General features: G+C 39.8%; 1 protein-coding gene across 4 annotated transcripts; it reads right to left on the reverse strand.

Annotated features, from left to right (window-relative positions):
* On the reverse strand, positions 1-13,453 carry QNG1 (Q-nucleotide N-glycosylase 1). 4 transcript variants are annotated; one of them, XM_060155316.1, is made up of 5 exons: positions 12,756-13,290; positions 11,975-12,234; positions 6,041-6,236; positions 5,743-5,861; positions 1,066-1,196 (listed from the first exon to the last, which is right to left on the reverse strand). In XM_060155316.1, the coding sequence occupies exons 1-4, from the start codon at positions 13,090-13,092 to the stop codon at positions 5,791-5,793; spliced, it is 864 nt and encodes a 287-aa protein (XP_060011299.1). In that variant the 5' UTR covers positions 13,093-13,290; the 3' UTR covers positions 1,066-1,196; positions 5,743-5,790. The 4 variants fall into 4 exon arrangements, with proteins under 4 accessions (XP_060011300.1, XP_060011301.1, XP_060011297.1 ...); XM_060155317.1 differs by lacking the exons at positions 5,743-5,861; positions 12,756-13,290 and adding an exon at positions 13,319-13,453 and having other exon boundaries at positions 1-1,196; XM_060155318.1 differs by lacking the exons at positions 5,743-5,861; positions 12,756-13,290 and adding an exon at positions 13,297-13,414 and having other exon boundaries at positions 1-1,196.
* Between the last annotated feature and the right edge of the window lie 6,328 nt (positions 13,454-19,781).

A 19,781-nucleotide genomic window follows, 5' to 3' on the forward strand; every position in this document is an offset into this window, starting at 1 on the left:
TTTAAGAGAAGTTTAAAAAATCTTTATTCAATAAATTCTAATATAGTTACTCCGAAGGAAAAAAAGAAAACTGGACAGATATCCTAATTGAAAATCATTATGTTTATCAATAAGAAGTTTTAAAAAATCTGTCAAGATTGATTTCTACAAGAGCAGCAGCATTCATACAGCAAAGACCCTACTTTCCCTCTCTCTTATATCAAATGATTAAGGTATATAGAAAATTATGACACCTTGAAAAAAGATACCAATTGAATGGATGAAATATTATTACCAAACATCAATAACATTATAAGGCATGATTAATTTTAAGAAATCTGGGTAGGGAGGGTGGGAGGGAGGGAGACACAAGAGGGAAGAGATATGGGAACATATGTGTATGTATAACTGATTCACTTTGTTATAAAGCAGAAACTAACACACCACTGTAAAGCAATTATACTCCAATAAAGATGTTAAAAAAAAAAGAAATCTGAGATTTAAAGAAAGCATTAAATTTCCTTTACTATTTCTGTCATGTATCCACAGAAAAGGAAAATATAGTTAGAACTAAACAAGCAAACAAAGGGAAAGTTGGCAATACAGAGTGATATGTCAGAAAAAATATTTTAAGAGAGCCTGGGTAATCAATTTTCTTGTTGCTGTAACCTCTACCACCTTCTCTAATAACAAAGCAAAATTATACAAATAATTATGCGATATAAAAATGCAAGTTTTTAGGGCTTCCCTGGCGGCACAGTAGTTGAGAGTCCGCCTGCCGATGCAGGGGACACCGGTTCGTGCCCCGGTCTGGGAAGATCTCACATGCCGCGGAGCGGCTGGGCCCGTGAGCCATGGCCGCTGAGCCTGCGCGTCCGGAGCCTGTGCCCCGCAACGGGAGAGGCCACAACAGTGAGAGGCCCACATACCACAAAGAAAAAAAAAAAAATGCAAGTTTTTTTTAGGATCAGTTTACACTGTGGGTCAATAATATATGCAACGTGTGCGATGAAATGGAATTCCTTTCATATCTTCCCTGTGATCACGGGCATAGTCCCATAAGAAATAATCCAGAAGAATGGAATTGATCTCTCCACTAGTTTTTTCATCCTTTTTTTCAGTAAGCTCCAGAAGACAATCCCGGATCAGCTCAACACACCAAAGTGAACACCCTCTAATTTCCACCTCTTGCCTATTCCCATACGAAAGCACTTCTCCTGAAAGGGAAAAAAGACAGAGCAAGAAGCACTAATAGTCAATGAAATGAAGTCTACTCAAAACTTTACTATAGGACAAAACACAGTATTTAAATAGTACTGATTTTAAAATTGTAAATCTCAGATTTATTTTTGGTAATTTAAACCATTTCTAAACTCAGGCATTAATTCAAAATTGCAAGTTAAGTTCCACAAGGACAAGGATCATGTCTGGCTTAGTTGTCTCAATATTCCTAGGACCTAACCTAGCACCTTGCATATACTAGCTCCCCAATAAATAAAAAGTATGGTGTAACCATACTTTTTTTTTTGGGGGGGGCTATGCTGGGTCTTTGTTGCTGTGTGCAGGCTTTCTCCAGCTGTGGCGAGCAGGGGCTACTTTTTGTTGCAGTGCGTGGGCTTCTCGTTGCAGTGGCTTCTCTTTGTTGCGGAGCACAGGCTCTAGGCACGCGGGCTGCAGTAGTTGTGGCACGCAGGCTCAGTAGTTGTAGCTCGTGGGCTCTAGAGTGCAGGCTCAGTAGTTGTGGCACACAGGCTTAGTTGCTCCGCAGCATGTGGGATCTTCCTGGACCAGGGCTTGAACTCATGTCCCCTGCATTGGCAGGTGGATTCTTAACCACTGCACCACCAGGGAAGTCCCTAACCATACATTTTAAAATATGACAGCAAGATTATTAAATTACTTTTAGAGAGGATTTAAATTTTGGGTTTAATGTCAGGAAAAATAAAAACATTATTGCAAAATCTGGAGGACTCCTAGGGGGCCAAATAAACAGTACCTCCCTTCCCCACTTAACACTGTCTTGGGGATATGCCAGGTACATCAAGGAAAACTTAGGAAATCAAAGTTCTTAGCTTGAGCAAGGAAAACCATCATCATTCTTCGGATTTAGGATCCTTGAGAGCTTGTTTGGAGGTTCTAGCAGGGGAGCGCAGCTACTCGTATACCCTTGACCAAAGAACGGTCCTCCTCTATCAGGGAAGGTCGTCCTCTTCCACCGAGCGCGCAGCTTCAGGAGGGACGCACATGGAGCGGTGAGGGAGGAAGGGGACACCTGCCTAGCCAGCCAGATCAGCCGAATCAACCCTGGCCATCAATGGGGTGACAGATGTCGCAGCCAGATTGCCCTCACATCCTGGATTCAGGATCCTTTAGTCAGCTCTGCCTGAATATGGAGCCGCGAGCTCCTATAGGACCTGCAGTATATTCAGCGCCCATCTCCAGGGTATATCTGATCCTGCAGGGTGGGCGCTGGCAGTGCTTTGCCAGGGAGACTAGAGTTGGGCTCATCAACTCAACTGCCTATAAAGATAAGCCAGATAGAGTAAGTGGATGCAGCTGCCAGATGCAAACTGTGGTAAGCTAGAGAGCATGTGCTGCCCCGTGTAAAGGTAAACCCAATGTACCTATATTTCTCTACTCTTACAAGAGAAGCCAGAAAGTTGATTTTCATGTGAAATCTCCTATTTGTCAAGTGCTGATAACTAATTAAAAATCACTTAAAACACTGTTCAAGCCAAACAAAACACATCTGCAAGCTAAATTTGGCCTCTGGCCACCAATCTGTACCCTTGCACAGAGCTTCACAGTACCTGAGAGGCCCTGTGATCCACTGAGACCTAGGGAAAATACCCTAGCCCCATTGAGTTCCACTCTGTCACCTAGGATCTTAAATAGTGTCCCCTCCATCCATCTCTCCCTGATCCCTGGGGCAGGTGGAAGAACAGACACTGGCTGTGTCCCTCCATTTCCTTACTTTGCCCCAGGTGCCAGCATACAAATCCATTCTTCAGTTCTCTTGCTAATCAACTCCTTCAAACTTGACTATCAACTTGCCAGATTTGCCAAATCAACCATGACAGTGAATTTGGAGGTAGATACCACACCCAAGTGGAGCCATTAGATAAGACCACTGCCCCAGCTAACAGCTTGACTGCAACCTTGAGCCAGATGCACTCAGTTAAGCAGCACCCAAATTCCTGATCCATAGAAACTGTGAGATAATGTTTGTTACTTTAAGTCATTAAATATGAGCAAAATTTGTTACACAGTAACAATTAACTGTAGAGTTGAACTGTGTTTCCCCCCACCCTCCCCGCCCCCAAAATACATTCGAGTCCTAACTCCTGGTACCTGTGGATGTGGCCTTACTCGTAAAGAGCCTCTACAGATGTAATCAAGTTAAGATGAGGTCATAACTGTGTTAGGATGGGCCTTCAATGCCATGACTGCTGTCCTCATAAAAAAAAGGAGAGGATACGAAGAGACAGAGGAGACACACAGTGAAGAAAGCCATGGTTGGAGTGATGCAGCTACAAAGCTAAGGAATGCCAAGGACTGCTGGCAGCCACCAGAAGCTAGGAAGAGGCAAAGAAAGATTCTTCCCAACACCCTTCAGAGGGATCAAGCATGGCCCTGCAAACACCTTGATTTCAGACTTCTAGCCTCCAGAGACATGAGAGAATATATTTCTGTTGTTTTAAGCCATCAAGTTTGTAATAATTTGTTATGTCAGCCATAAGGAAACAAACAAAGTAACTAATACAGCAACTTACAGTATGGAACAGGACATGGACTTTGAAACAGAAAAAGAATGAAACCATTTGAGAGGACTGACATAGATTAGAGTCAGGGAAGGTAATTTGGCCAACATATTAGGCCTAAAAGTCAGCCTTAGAATCACAATGAAGAATCTAATTTAAGCCAAACTGCATTGTCCGTCTTTATAGCTAGCTAAAAAATATGCCTTTGGCGAAGAGATGGGCTAAAGATAAAATGAACAGAAATCTAGGTAGGTAAATGAACAGAAATCTAAGTAGGTCTTCCAAGGGCTGCCCTACCCAGAAGAGAAGAGAAGAATTATACGTGTAGCATATCCTCAAGTTTGGAAAAAGTATCACTGGATATCAGTTAAGGAAGTTTCTACCTCATCTAATCAAGCCACCTGGTTCTAGATTTCACTTAAGATAATCTTTAGGGACTTCCCTGGTGGTCCAGTGGTTAAGACTCCATGCTCCCAATTCAGGGGGCCCGGGTTCAATCCCCGGTCAGGGAACTAGATTCCGCACGCTGCAACTAAGAGCTCGCATGCTGCAACTAAAAGAGTCCACATGCCGCAACTAAGACCCGGCGCAGCCAAATAAATAAATATTAAAAAAAAATTTTTTTAATCAGTGTCCTAGACTTATGTGTGCTCCTTTATATTTATAGGTTCTATCAATGTTTCTCCTCTAGTTTACTAGTAAAGTACTTTTTTGGGAAAAAAAAGTCCAACTTTGCTTAAAGAAACTAAGAGGCAAGGGAATTTGCTCCCCCTATGACAAACTAGCGAAGGATAGTTTGAAGCTGGATGTAATAAGAGGCAGTAACAGCTGCAGCTGGACATCTGGAAAAGAGCCTCTGGAGGTGAAATGGATGGAAGAAGAAAATTCAGACAACTCTGTACAACTATGCTGGGTGATCCCTTCTCACCAGAGTTTTTCTCACAGTAGCAGAGACAACTGGGTGCTCTAAAAACTCAGGAGAAGGAGACGGACAAAGCATGGAGAGTTAGGAAAAGCTATGTGGAAGAGGTAACATTTGAACTAAGCCTTTGTGGATGTGTAGGATTTGAATTGAAAAAAAGAAAATCTGGGTGAGGGAAACCAAGCAAGAGTGTGTTTAGAGATAGGAATGAACATTCTATATGTTGGCCAAAAAAAAGATCAGCTGAATATGTCTGTATATAGAATCCCTGACTGCTAAATGTTGTCCCTTTTAAAGGTATCCAACAATTAATGACCCCAGACATGAGCAATGTGACATAAAATAGCTTGTTATTTTTCAAATGAGGAAATGGGCAAAACAGATTGCCCAAGGCTGCATAAAAACCTGGTAGAAGCAATCATAGGAATAATGGTACTTTTATATCCTGTGCTATTCTTATTTTGGGTGATTGAAATCTATTTCACAAGAGAAAATTATTCAATCATAAAAACTACTTCTTTTAAAAATAAAGAAAAAAGTAGCTGAAAATACTGTGCCTAAAAGAGAAATTAACATGAAAATTGTACAGTATAATTATTTTCCTTATACAAAGAAATGTTTAAAAAACAAAAAGCTACTTTTCATACAAACACAATTATCTATACTCACATATTATAATAAGGTTCCCACTCTTGAGAATCAATAATCAAACCCAATAACGGCAAATAAATAAGCGTAGGAAAGTGAGCGACTTGTGCAAGATAAGCCAGTGACAGACCTTGGAGCCTCCTAATGCAAAATCCAGTACATATTACCTATCTCTCTGCCCACCTTTTTTTTTTTTTTTTTTTCCCTGTACGCAGGCCTCTCACTGCTGTGGCCTCTCCCGTTGTGGAGCACAGGCTCTGGACGCACAGGCTCAGCGGCCATGGCTCACGGGCCCAGCTGCTCTGCAACATGTGGGATCCTCCCGGACCAGGGCACGAACTCTCAACCACTGCGCCACCAGGGAAGCCCTCAGCCCACCTTTTATTTCACAGTGTAGTGTGCTCTTCAGCTTAGCACGCTTTAAATACAAACCTGAACTGTCTTAGTGTTGCACACCTTCACGTGACATAAATTTAGGTTTCATTTTATTGTAAGACTCTGAAATGATGATGTCCAAATAGTGTGATTTCCAACAATATCAATATTCCACACTGTAAACAACAAAAAGCAATTTTCTTTGTAATTTAATTGCCCCTGCATTCTTCTCTACATGTGCTTTTAACAGTAATAGTGTTTTGTTTTGTTTTTTAAGGAAAGAAGACCTTTTGTGAAAGAAACTTAGACAAAGACCCAACATATAAGAAAGAATGGCTTAATTAAGCTGGCAAACCTTTGAGAAGTTTCTCCAATAGTTCGTCAGAGTATTTCAGGGCTCCCAGGTAAACAAGAACCTGAGGTAATCTATAGTCAGCAAACATGGTGATTCTGGAGATATCCTTAAAGCAGCCGTCTCCTTTTCCCTCTAATACACTCCACGTATCTGCCACAAGGATTTGGGCCCGTTTGTAAAAAGAAATTCTTTTCCCCTGATGAATGAGGAGAATATAAATGTTACCTGGGTATGTGAAAGCTTTATGTATGCTGTTAAAAAAAAGGCACACATAGAAAACATTTTTCAAGGGTGGAATAATCTTACTCTTTGGTAAGAATTTATAGGCCTTTTACAGAAGAAAAGAAGGGGTCTAATAAATACTAAGTTATCTCTATCACTCCAAATTTACTTCCTATATTTTTCAAAGCACATAAAATACAATTTATGGAATCATGGCACTATTTAGTGTTCTTTTTCAATGGCATTACTTCATATACATATTTCCGTGTCACTATAATCCACCTGCTTGCTATTGTTAAGGGCTAGATAGCATTTCTTTAGAAAGTTTCTTAAGTTAAAAAATATGTTTTCCTGATTGCAACATAAATCACATTAATTGTATAAAATATGGAAGAGTATAAAGAAGAAAATACTCATTCCTAAATTCACCTCTGAAGAGAATTACAACATCCATTTTTTAATGTTTCCTTTCAGATAAAATGATTAACTTATTTCAGAGATAAAGACAAAACTGATCAGCAGCTATAATTTATCAAGTCTACCCTTTTTGGAAATGGTCCAAGTTAATATGTAAGTCCATATAACAAAATTAGTTACCAATTATATTTATACATGGAAGAAACAAATTTAACCAGGCATTATAAGATAATGGGTCATAATTTAACTCAAAAATTCTCTATAGGGACTTCCCTGGTGGTCCAGTGGTTAACACTCCATGCTCCCAATGCAGGGGGCCTGGGTTCAATCCCTGGTCAGGGAACTAGATCCCACATGCCGCAACTAAAGATCCCATGTGCCGCAACTAAGACCCTGGTGCAGCCAAATAAATAAATAAATTTTTTAAAACTCTCTATAAAACTACAAATGCTCATTAGCTTTCACTATGGAAAAACAGATAATTTCAGTCTACTCCTAGTCCTAACACCAATGCTAATAACCTCAAATCATCTTTTATAACTGCTAGTCTGCTAAATGTGAATAATCAGTATCACTGGCTCCCAAAATATATTCTGACCACCTTGGAGAATGTTTAAATAAGTAAATGACATAAAGAAGTAAATAAAAAATGAAATTAAATTCTTCAAGGAAAGACTCCATATAAAAATTCTTTAAGATGATAATATAGATTCCTTTATTTACTAAAAAAACCTCCAATGCTACACTGTCCTAATGAGAAATAACCTAATATTCCTTAACCTTAAGGTATACCTCTTACAATCAATCCAGACTTACTTTTACTAAATAAACTAAATTTCATTTCTTTTTTTTTTTTAAACTAAATTTTCTAAGGCCACCACTAAAAAAGCGGGTATCTTGTTTTCTAGGGCAAACACATACACTCATTTTTTGACATCATGTAAAGACTGTAAATTACACTGAGTGCTGGGGGAACAAATCACCACTAAGAAATATCCCTATATCATTTGCTAATAATCTATATTCTCAAACCTATCAAAATATGACAACCTGGCAGCTGTTCCTCTAAATACACTGGACTTATATATGGTAACTAGGTTTCTAATTCAAGTCTACTTTATTAAACAGCAAGGCATAAAACTTAATTGGCAAAATAAAACTGTTTCAAACAAAATTATTACATCATAATATTTACTATGATAGAAGCTATTGTCTCCTATTTTTAACAAGATTCATAGAGCAAACTGGAAAAATCTAGGAACCAGACTTATATAACAAAATCAGTGCTGGCATCTAACAAAACACAAATTGTCACATCATGAGCACTGTTTCCATGGTAGCCAACTAGTATCACAAGGATTAGATTATAATACCCTAAAATGAAAACAAAAACAAATTCAAGCAAGGAATCTAAAAATAAACTCAAATCACCTATAAAACATTTTCTTAACAAGCTGATATGGTTTTTAGTAATGAAATAATTTTAGTAATAAAATTCTACATCTGTAAAATATTAACTGATATCACTGAAAATACAGTAAATCCCCAAATAACAATTACCCTATATTTCCATAATATTGCTTTGTGAATAAAATATTTTCAAAATAGTACCTTTATAAAGTAATTACCAGTGTAAAACTCTATAACCATGAGTTGATTTTCTGCAACAAACTTATTATGAACAAATTAGAAAGGTCAAAAATTACAAATGCTTAAGAGTAACATAAAATGTTATCAATTAAAATATCAGAAAAGCTCATGCTTTTCATGTATATTTATCAGTACATCAGCGTAAAGGAAGCCAATCTATTAATTAGGACTTTTATATAGCTACTGAATAGTCTAAATCAGAGTCACTTGAAGAGCTTAAAAAAAATAGTTCTTTTACCCATAGATCAGAATCTTTGAGGATGGTGCTTTGGAAATGTATCTGAATTCTGAAGCTTCCTAACTGATTCTGGGGCACAGCCAGGTTGGGAAATCACTGATCTAAAACTGTCTCATTTAGACAAATTTTCTAATTTCATTAATTTGTTCGTAATATCTAAAAATGAATGATAATCGCAGTAACTAAATAAACATTAAAAACAATTGTAACTATTTTTATGTAACTTGCTGAAGATTAAAAAATACAGCAACCAAAAAAAAAAAAATACAGCAACCAATACCACGACCATATTACGAAGGAGCAGGGAAAAGGGCATTCCAATACGCTGTGGCTGATCATCTTTCTGGAGAAGAGTTACCATTTTTATGTATCACAAGCCTGAAAATCCTGGCCATGCTCTGACTCAGTAATCCCATTACTAGGAATCCATCCTAAGAAAATATTATGGGTGTGAACTGTTGTCAGTATTGCTTATTATTATATAAAACTGAAAACAATAAGATACAAAATTTAATTTAAAAACTAAAACTGTGTATCACAATTATTCTGGTAAAATAGTTCGGGCAAATAATTATGGTAAGGTACATCCATATGGTGGAATACTGTGAAGTCATTAAAAATAGTAGTATGGAAAAAAAAGTGTGCTGTGAAATAATTTTTATTGACATAGATGCTCATAATATGTTAAATTTTAAGACAGTTTGTATAGCATAACTCTCCCCCACTCATATGTATACACATTCACACACACAGAGAAAAAGACCCAATTGTGAACAGTGGTTACCTCTTCGCAGAATAAAGACTGCTCCTCTGTACCTTCCAAATTCTGTATTAATTTGTTTTACTTTTGCAATTAGAAAATTTTTAAATATGGATTAAAAGACATTTGATTTTAGCACTTTCTGAATTCAGAAGCAGCGCCCAAACTTAATTAGAATTCCTTTAGACTTGGAATTAATTGAGCAAAGTGCTTTAACTATTTATATATCTTTTAAATGAATATGCAAAAGTAACTGTAAATTAACTAATCAAAGGGTTAAGTGAACACCCACTACATGCTCAGTGTTATGTTAGGAATCATATGGCTTTCAGAAATATAGTGCTTTTGAGTAACAATAATGATAATCTTATGAAAAAATACATGAAAAAATATAGTACTCCTTTAGGAAAGTGTTAAAAGGTTTAGGTTTGATTTTTGTTACGTTTTGGGGATATTTCTGTAAGAATGTATTTTAGAAATAAATACTGATGGGAAATGGCTCAGGTACTAATTTTCATTTAAAATGTATCAGCCTTAAAATTAATCTATATCCTGGTACAGTTTTTAACTGAACTTTTCAGCATACATAACAAATCAAAAGAAAGCACTATGCTGTAAATAAAAGAGAAATTCAACAAATGCTTACTAAATCAACACCATAATCTACCAAAAAAATCACTCCTTTCTTTCACAAAGACAAAAATTCAGGACAACTTGAAAGTAAATAAACTACATGGTGTCCTGAATTCATTCCATCCTGAAGTCATGTTAGATTTAATCTCAGCCCTTCTTGTACAACAACCATGTCAGTTCTGGAATACACAGAGTCTTAGCCACATTAATGGCAGTTTGATTTATTTTATACACTGTTTAGTATATTTATAAATGGTTGGAATGATGGACCAAGGAACTTGATCCAAATTTCCTGAAAAACAAGGTTGAAATGACATACTTTGAAGACAAAGATAAATCTCAAAGTACCCTCTGCATTAGTAAAATGGTTCCTCAGAAGAGAATAAAGTTCAACAGTGGCCTAGGGCCTCTTTTCTAAGAACTGCCTCTGTCCGGCCCATTCAGTCCTCGTCCAGGAGTTTTAGAACCCAGAGGAAGTTTCTCCCTCTCTCCCTGATGGCTGAAGTGATAAAATGCAAAATTCATGGACCTTTTCTACTTCATGGAGAAAGCTGGTCTGCAGTAAAGGAAAAATGGAGTCAAGAGAAACAAAGAAGAGAGACTGAATCCTGATGGCATTGAGTCCCTGATCCCGGATGTTTATCCCCAGTACCTAGCCCCAAATTCTTTTTGCTTAAGTTTTTTCTTGTTTTGTGTCTGTCAGTTGCAATTAAAAGAATCTTAACATACATAATCAGGCATCTCTCACTTTACAGCAGAATTGAAAAGCTAGCTATTTCTTGACTAAATGACCTAAGATACACTAGTTAACCTTTCTTTTTTTCAGACTTTGGTTCTTGGTCTGCAAACAGGACTGTAATGTTCCTTGTCCCTAGGCCCCACAGAGTTTTTCTGTGGATCAAATGAGAGTGTCTGTGCAAACACCCTGTAAATCATAAAGAACGATTTGAACAATATTACTGGTAATTTTAGTTGTAGAATTGTGATTACAAAAGGGTAGCTTCAAAATTTTAAGTTGACACAAGTATTCATTAACTTAGTCAATAGATTTACATTATATGATCCCCCTGAAGTTGCTTTCAATTCTACGTCACAGTTAAAATAAACAGTGATAACAAATTCTAAAAGAATTATACAAAAGCAAAATCCAGGTGTACACTGGGAGAGTACACAAAATGTTCACCCTTTTTTATTTAATTTTTTTTTCACCCTTTTAAAAGAGCACCTATTTAAACTTTTTTGTACCATAAAGCAAATAATACTGTTAAAGTACCCTGTGTATGAAAAAGAAAACACACAGTATATATACATGAGAACTCTGCAAGAAATATTTTTTATTAGAGAGAATTTAGTATGCATCCTGATTTTCATCCAATGAAGTAAATTTTTTGAAGTACTAAAAGGACCTCACTATCCCTAAGTGACAACATCATGTTGAAGGTCTAGTGTTAATTCAGGTTTGAAACATTTTTAAAGGACAGAATAAAGAGAATACACTGATTAGAAACATTAAGAAAATATCTTTGAAACACTACTTAATAATTTTGTTATTGTTCCTTTGTTCCACATGGAAAAAAAATTCCAAAATTTAAATTTTTATTCTCAAAAGGAATTCTGGAAGTAAAAGAGTTAACTATGAGAAGATAATTAAAGAACTCTAAAATGGCCAACAGGGGCTTCCCTAGTGGCACAGCGATTAAGAATCCGCCTGCCAATGCAGGGGACACGGGTTTGAGCCCTGGTCCGGGAAGATCCCACATGCCGCGGAGCAACTAAGCCCGTGCGCCACAACTACTGAGCCTGCGCTACAGAGCCCGTGAGCCACAGCTACTGAGCCCGTGTGCCACAACTACTGAAGCCCGCGCGCCTAGAGCCTGTGCTCCGCAACAAGAGAAGCCACTGCAATGAGAAGCCCGCGCACTGCAACGAAGACCCAATGCTGCCAAAAAATAAATAAGTATATTTTAAAAAATAAAAATAAAAATAAATTAAATGGCCAACAGAAGCAACTCACCTCAAACTGAGTCACATCTCTATAAGAAGGAAAGCTTTCAACTACCAGGTGCAATAACTTCTGAGCACTTTTATCACTTTTTCGGACACAATTAAGAAAAGAGCCTTCAAATTTCTCAAGCAGAATTTTCCCGGTTTCATTGAGAATCCGATGCCTCTCTTCTATTAAAGGCATGGGGACGTCTGTATCAGAACGGAGTATATGCCGAACCTCATCCAGGGTAACTGTGGCATAGTACGAAGCACTAGTTATTGGTATCCCTTGGGGAGAAAAGAAAAGGCATTGGAACAACGTCATACATTTATATTCATTAGGCCCTTGCTATTGCAACACAATTAAAATGAAACTGCTTAATTGTTACAGGAATGCAGTAAAAGTGGATGAGTAATTAAAAATCTGAAGCAGATCCCTCATTCTCTATTTGCTTGTCTGTATTTATTCATCCACTTCTAACAATTGTAATATTACATCAGATGTATTTTGACTGTGTAAAATGTGTTATAATCTCTGCCCTTTGTTCCTCAGATGCCATCAAAGTGGCATTCTTTAGAAAACTGACTTTGACTTATCTGTGACAATGATAAATATTAGAATCATTTCCCACTGAATAAAGATTTCATGCCAGCCTCTTCTCATACTTTTAAGCAGAGGTACCGGCAGTGAAGAACTTCAATTTCGCCTTATCAACACATTATTCCATCTCCCAACCCGCTCTGTGGGACCCTCCCACTAAACTGAAACCTCAAAGCTGCTGGGTCTGACCGGGAGAAGGGGCACCAACCTTCGTCCAGGGCTCTGTTGACCGCGGCGCACAGGGACCAGTACCCACTGTACGTTTTCCCCCCGTACCCCACCAGACATCTGTGCTCGTCACTCTCCGACCAGAAGGAGAAGTTGAGCGTGTCTGTCACGAACACCCAGTTAACGGCGGCCTCGTCCGCCGCCTTGGGGTTCAGCTCATGAAGCGCCTTCCAGGCCCCAACGCGCAGCTCGGGCCCCGCGGCCTTGGCCAGCAGAAGCTCGGCCACCCTCCGCACGCCTCCGCCGTCAATGAACACATCTCGACTGTTCTCCGCAATGAATTCTGCGGACTCCCTGGGAGTCAGAAGCCCGTCCATCCGCCCCTCCCCTGTGGAAAGGGAACCGACGCTTTCGCCCGCAGGCCGGCCAAACTCTCTTCCCTCTCTAGCTGGGGCAAGGGCCAGGGTCCCCTACGACTCTGCCTCCCTTTCCACCGCGGGATCGTTGCCCTAAAAGGCACCCGCCCTCTCAGAGAGGCTAGCAAAACCGACTGGGCCCGGCCCCGACAGCCGAAGCCGTACCAGACTGGGGAATTGTGCATACCGCTGCGCTGCGCAGCGCGCCAGCCCGAGGCCGCAGGCACTTCCGGGAGGGCGGCCCCGCCCACTCGCGCCGGGGCGCACTCCCGGGACCCGGTTCCGCTTCTGAAGGTCTGGAAACCGCCTCGAAGCGTCCGGCGCGCCCTTGCTGGGAGTTGCCCACTCCGAGACGTGGGGCTTGGCTGTTTTGCCCGTGCTCCCCCCTCCCTCGGGCAGGTGGGCCTGCGTCCGCCGCCGTGGCCCGAGTCGCGATGATTCCGACCGGTGTACTGCGTTGCCCTCACTTGGCTCCCGCCCCTCCCCTCTCCACGGAGGGCGAAGTCTAGGCAAGATATCCGTGGCGACGCCCTGCATCCGGGTTCCTGGAACGCGAGGAGCTTTCTGGCCGCGGGTTTCGGTATGGGGGGCCGAGCCACCCCTAGACTACGACACGGGTTGGCGGTCCCGCCACCCCCACCCACGTGTCCCAGGCAGGCCACTTCTTCATTTTGCTGAATCCTGGCCCATTTGGAGGTTTAGGATTAGTTGGAATGTTTGGAGAAATGGATGAGGAAACAAGTGTATTAAATCGTTAAATTAATATTATGTGCCTGGATTTGTGCTTAGATACCGAATCCCATTTAGTCTACGGCCGTGTCAAAAGCAGCAATCGTAATCCCTATTTGTGCAAGAGAAGCTGAGTGATTCAGTGCTTACTTCCTGGTCATGTCAGTGGTCTGGGCTGAGATTCCATCTCCAAGTCAAAGGCACTTTCCACGAACCAAGCTCACCAGTGCCAACCATCCTGGTCAAGTAAGGGACTATGTCAGTGGCTCTAGTCAACTGAAGAGACATTATTATAAAATATAAGTATCACCTTACAGCCCCAAACTTAAAAAAGCAAAACAAAAACGCACACAAACCTTCTAGTAGTATAAGGAGAGAGGTTTAGGAGTCAGTTTAGCGATGATCCAAGTTTGCCTCGTGATGAAATTTTGGTATAGAGGCATGTATTTTTTTCCCCTTCAGAGACTTAAATCTCCATGGATCATATAAAACGTTCACATCTTTGAAAATCACCCATTAAAAATAATCATCAGTAGTCATCTCTAGTTATTGAATTGGAGGAGTATTTGGAACTTTAAGTCTGACAACTGTGCCTTTAGAGAAGCAGAACATTCTTCATCCCTGCAGTTTCTTCATTTGGATAAGAAAAAGGAACTTTAAGAGCTTCACTACGATTTGCTCTTCCAGAAAAAGTCACTAGTACAGTAATACGGTTGTTGAATAAATGTCAACCTGTTGACTACCCCAGCAGTTGTAAGTCTGGGGAGTCAAAGAAGTTGATTAGTAGGGAGTTCCCTGGCGGTCCAGTGGTTAGGAATTGATGCTTTCACTGCCACGGCCCCAGATTCAATCCCTGGTCCGGAACTAACATACTGCAAGCCATGTGGCCAAAGGAAAAAAAAGTTGATTGATTAACAAGAAAATTTAGCAATCTATGAAAGAATCCAAGAGGTTAAATAATTTAGGCCATTTTCTTATACTGAGGCTTGTTGACAAAAAAAAAAAGTCAAAATTCTACTATGTTCAGGCTATTGAGTGAGACATAAGAGTAGTATAAACAAAAGTAAAACATGCTTCCTTCTCTCAAGGAACTTGTTAAGATAAAGCATAAACTTTTCGTGTATAAGAGGAGTTGTTTTTTTTTTAAGTATGTTTGCAAGATGCTAGGAATAGAAAAAGTGAGTTCTTTACCTACTCAACATCCTTTCCCTCTTTCTTCCTTCCCAGCAGAATTTTTTTTTAACATCTTTATTGGAGTATAATTGCTTTACAATGGTGTGTTAGTTTCTACTTTATAACGAAGTGAATCAGCTATACATATACATATGTCCCCATATCTCCTCCCTCTTGCGTCTCCCTCCCACCCTCCCTATCCTACCCCTCTAGGTGGTCACAAAGCACAGAGCTGATCTCCCTGTCCAGCAGAATTCTGACGTTGTTCAGGAATCTCTCTCTTACCCATAGTTGGTGTCGCACAGCATCCTCAGCTCCAGAGGTGGTCTGGACTGGTCTAAGGGTAATATTACCCTCTTGTCAGGGATTGGATTAGGATCATGCATGTTCCCCAGTTCACCTCAATGAGTTGCAAGGATAGGTTTGCAGGATGCTTCCAGAAAAGCTATTCCAGGAGAACTTCCAGAAGTGATTCATGCTCCTTCTGGACATGGTTGTTCTTGGATATGAGGCTTGAAATTGCTAGTCTTTTTTTTTTTTTTTTTCGGTACGCGGACCTCTCACTGCTGTGGCCTCTCCCGTTGTGGAGCACAGGCTCCGGACGCGCAGGCTCAGCGGCCATGGCTCACGGGCCCAGCCGCTCCACGGCATGTGGGATCTTCCCGGACCGGGGCACGAACCCGTGTCCCCTGCATCGGCAGGCGGACTCTCAACCACTGTGCCACCAAGGAAGCCCACATCAACTCTTAAGTTTGTCTTACTTTTAGATTCCAGTTATCTGAGTTAATAAACTTCCTTATAGTTAAAGCAGTTTTGAGTTGGGTTTTCTATTATTTGCTATGAAAGCTTCCTATCTTAGGTAGCAAATACAGACATGCTATCTGACATCTTATGATCTAGTGGGGAAGGCAGACAATCAAATGTCTGGGTAGAATTGTGCTTCAAGCAACAGAAAACCAGATTCTAGTGACTAAACAAAAAGGGGATTGTTATTCTCATATAATAAGTCCAGAGGTAGGCACTCCAGGGCTGGTGCAACTCTTTGAGAATGCCAGCAAGGAGCCAGGCTCCTTGCTTCCTGTCTCACTATCACTAGTATGTGCCTTTATGGTTGTAAGATGGCTCTACCCTTACAAGGCATGTGTCCACAAAAAGAAGGAGGAAAGTAAAGGGGGCAAAGGGCCAAGGAAACATGCCAACTATGTTTCTTTTGAAAACCTTTGCCAGAAGCTCTACCACATAGGCATAGGCTTTTGAAGAGATCAAGGGAGGGAGGCATGGTCAATGATGTTGTGTCCCTATCATTTTCCACCCCCCAAACAGTAATCAAGTTAGATTATTCCAGTTATCAAGAGAGCCATCATTCTGAATAGCTAAATTAAATGTCAAGCACTGGCAACAGTCATTGCTACATCTGCTCTTTTCTGTCATGATCTGCTATGGCAGATACTTAAAAAAGTGGGTTAAAATGTATTCTTGGGCAAAAGTTGGCTAGAGCAATGGACGGACAATAGACATTGCTAGAGAGCAGTAGTTTCTGATATATGCAGAAGGAGGAAATTAAAGAAGTAAAATGGATTTTGTGAAGGTAGGATATCTGTTATTTTCATTTCTCCTGACTCTCCCGAAGTGACCAACATACTAAAGCCCCAAGAAGGCTTAACAGAAAAGAGATATGGTTCACTACTATGTAGTTTTTCTGTTCATTTTCTCCTTGATTTATCCATGTATAGCATTTAAAATTGATCACTTCCTTAAATTCACTCTTGGCTTCTAGGGCATTATATTATATTATCCTAGTTTTCTTAGTACCATTGAAGGCTCCTTCTCTTCCTCCTCTCTTCTTATTGTATGTAGAACGTCCCATCTACAGGCTTTGCTTAGGGACAGAATGGACTCTTTTTAGTGAAAACTCTGACTCTTAAATACTTCAACTTCTATTTAAAAATATGCAGCTATAATGGAATAAATATATCATTTCCATTATATATCATTAACATTCTCACTACAGTTCAAAACCAATTAGAATTTTTTTGAACCATAGTTTGCTTTTAACTAGTGAAATATTAATATTAACATTTCCTACTTTGGAGGAAGAACTAAGTATTATTAAAAAAAACAGTACAGAGCTTCCAGATTGGTGAGATTCGGGGAGAGTAACATGCTGGGAGAGCATGGAAGCTCCATGCCCCTTCCCACATACCTTGCCCTATGTGTCTCTTTCATCTGGCTGTTCCTGAGTTTTATCCTCTTACAGTAAACTGATAATCTATTTATTTTCCTTGCTGTCTAAAAAACACAACAAAGTTCTGGAACAAGCCAGACAGTCCTTGAGAGGTTTGCTGAGTTCCAGGAATGTTCCTTTAGCAGATTACAAAAAAGACTTAAATGTCATTGAAGAAATGATTTCAATGATATTAGAGATCATCAGTTCCTGCCTGCCAAGTTCTCTTCACCACCATCCAAACTTGGTGTATGCACTGCTTTGAACATGAGATCTCTTTGAACAATTTTGAACTCACCCTTCATTTCAGGATGTAACACAAAGTATTGATCTGATAATCACCTTCTTTAGCTCAAGGATGCTACAAGCTGGAGCTCAGCTGTCAGTGGAATGGGTTCTGGAAATCATCAAGCAAGGGGTTGTTGCACTGCCCAAAGACAAGCTAAAGAAATTTCCATAACTGATATTTAAATATGTGGAAGCAGGGCAGGGGAAGGGGGAATTGGATGAAGGCAGTCAAAAGATACAAACTTCCAGTTATAAGAGAAATAAGTACTAGGGATGTAATGTACCACATGATAAATATAATTAACACTGCTGGATGTTATATATGCAAGTTGTTAAGAGAGTAAATCCTAACAGTTCTCATCACAAGAGAAATAAATTTTTTTCCTATTTCTTTAATCTTGGACCTATATGAGATTATGGATGTTCACTGAACTTATTATGATAATCACTTCATAATAAAATTGATGTATGTAAATCAAATCATTATGCTGGGGACTTCCCTGGTGGTGCAGTGGTTAAGAATCCACCTGTCAATGCAGGGGACATGGGTTCCATCCCTGGTCCAGGAAGATCCCACATGCTGTGGAGCAACTAAGCCTGTGTGCCACAACTACTGAGCCTACGTGCCACAACTACTGAAGCCCGTGCACCTAGAGCCCATGCTCCACAACAAGAGAAGCCACCACAATGAGAAGTCCGTGCACTGCAACGAAGAGCCCCCGCTTGCCACAACTAGAGAAAACCTGCGCACAGCAATGAAGACCAAAAAACAAACAAAAAAAAGTAGCCAAAAAAAAAAATCATTATGCTGTACATCTTAAACTTATACAGTGCTGTATGTCAATTATATCTCAATAAAACTGGAAGAAAATAACACACGAACCAAAAAAAACGCAAATGTGGGAGAGGTTCTGGGGAACAGAAGTAGACAGATTGCCTGGTGTACCTTCTAGTAAAGAGGATCACATGATTATGTTTGCAATGCACACTTTGATTTGTTTGCAGAATTGGTGCCAGTTGGCAGCAGATCACTTAGTGAAAAAAAAAGGTGTGGGTGGAGTGGGGATTCACAGTAACATATGCAAAAAACCTACTTTTAAAAAGTGCAAAAATAAACAGATACAAAGGAATATTTATCATGACAGAACCTGAGGCAGGGATTAAGTGCTGATGTTTTATCTATGAGGTGCAATCTGAGGGCATTGACAGTGAGGGAGAGGAAAAGAGGAAGTTCGGTTGGCAAGTAACACAGGGGGACATAGTATGTGTGCTGGCTACTGCTTCACGGTGAGCCTGGAAGAGACACAGCTAATCACTGTGTAGAAGCATTGGCACAGCCTGCACTACCTGGACAAACTATGTGAAGAAACTGTGCCTCAGAGCAGTCTGTGGAGGGAGAAAAGAAAGGAAATCCTCCTCTCTCTCTCTGTCTCTCTCTTTTTCTAGCTGTTTTAGGATTTTAATGTTCTTCACCTATTCAACATAAAATACTGACAATATATAAACAATAAGGGAAAAGACTCTTCAGCAAAGACCTTCCAGAACTCAGTTTCCCTCTGGTCAAACACTATAAAAGAACATTCAAGTGAACAAAGGATAAGGGAATTTAACAGAGAATTTTAGTTCAACGGCATAACCAAAAAAGAGCCAATCAACCAACCTTCTCTTCTACTCTTTGAAAGGAAAGCAAAAGTGAACCTGAGAACTTCTAAATCTTTTTTGTAAAGCAGCTTTAAAAGGGAGGGAGGGTGGAAGTGGGGAGCGCAACTGTGGCTAATGTAATGCTATAATGCAGGAAGTGAAGGATTCTAACACATTCTAAAATTCTCTATGTGTATTACTGAGAACCACATTATTGGAAATATAAGCGCATAGTGATATAAACTATTTGGTACTAAAAACAGACCTTGCTATATAAACATGTAGTATGTCACTTTTATCGCTTTATGAGAATAACAGTATAAAGAAAGATCTCCAGTTTGCCCTTTAGTCTGGAACTTCTGAACACTCAGCACACCGTCAGTGCAGACCTGAATTAACAGCTGCGGAAGCCAGGAGACCCCACTGCTGTCACTTTGTTAAAGATCAAGAATCGAGTTTGTAGAGAACACCATCCACCCTCCTCACTGTGTGTTTGTGTGCCTCTAGAAACAACTTCAGTTTGCGTAATTAAGTCCACAATCAAGTGTGAATACTGAGATCTAGCTAGAAAAAGTAGCAGCAAAGGCAACATAAG

Source organism: Lagenorhynchus albirostris, chromosome 7 (assembly GCF_949774975.1).
Source record: "Lagenorhynchus albirostris chromosome 7, mLagAlb1.1, whole genome shotgun sequence".
NCBI lineage: Eukaryota > Metazoa > Chordata > Mammalia > Artiodactyla > Delphinidae > Lagenorhynchus > Lagenorhynchus albirostris.

Coding starts and splice junctions, on each gene's coding strand:
- QNG1 (XM_060155314.1), bottom strand. CDS start 13,092: ATGGACGGGCTTCTGACTCCCAGGGAGTCCGCAGAATTCATTGCGGAG. Junction 12,235..12,755: donor CAACAGAGCCCTGGACGAAG/GTTGGTGCCCCT, acceptor TTTCTCCCCAAG/GGATACCAATAACTAGTGCT. Junction 1,197..6,040: donor ATTGGAGAAACTTCTCAAAG/GTTTGCCAGCTT, acceptor TTTCCCTTTCAG/GAGAAGTGCTTTCGTATGGG.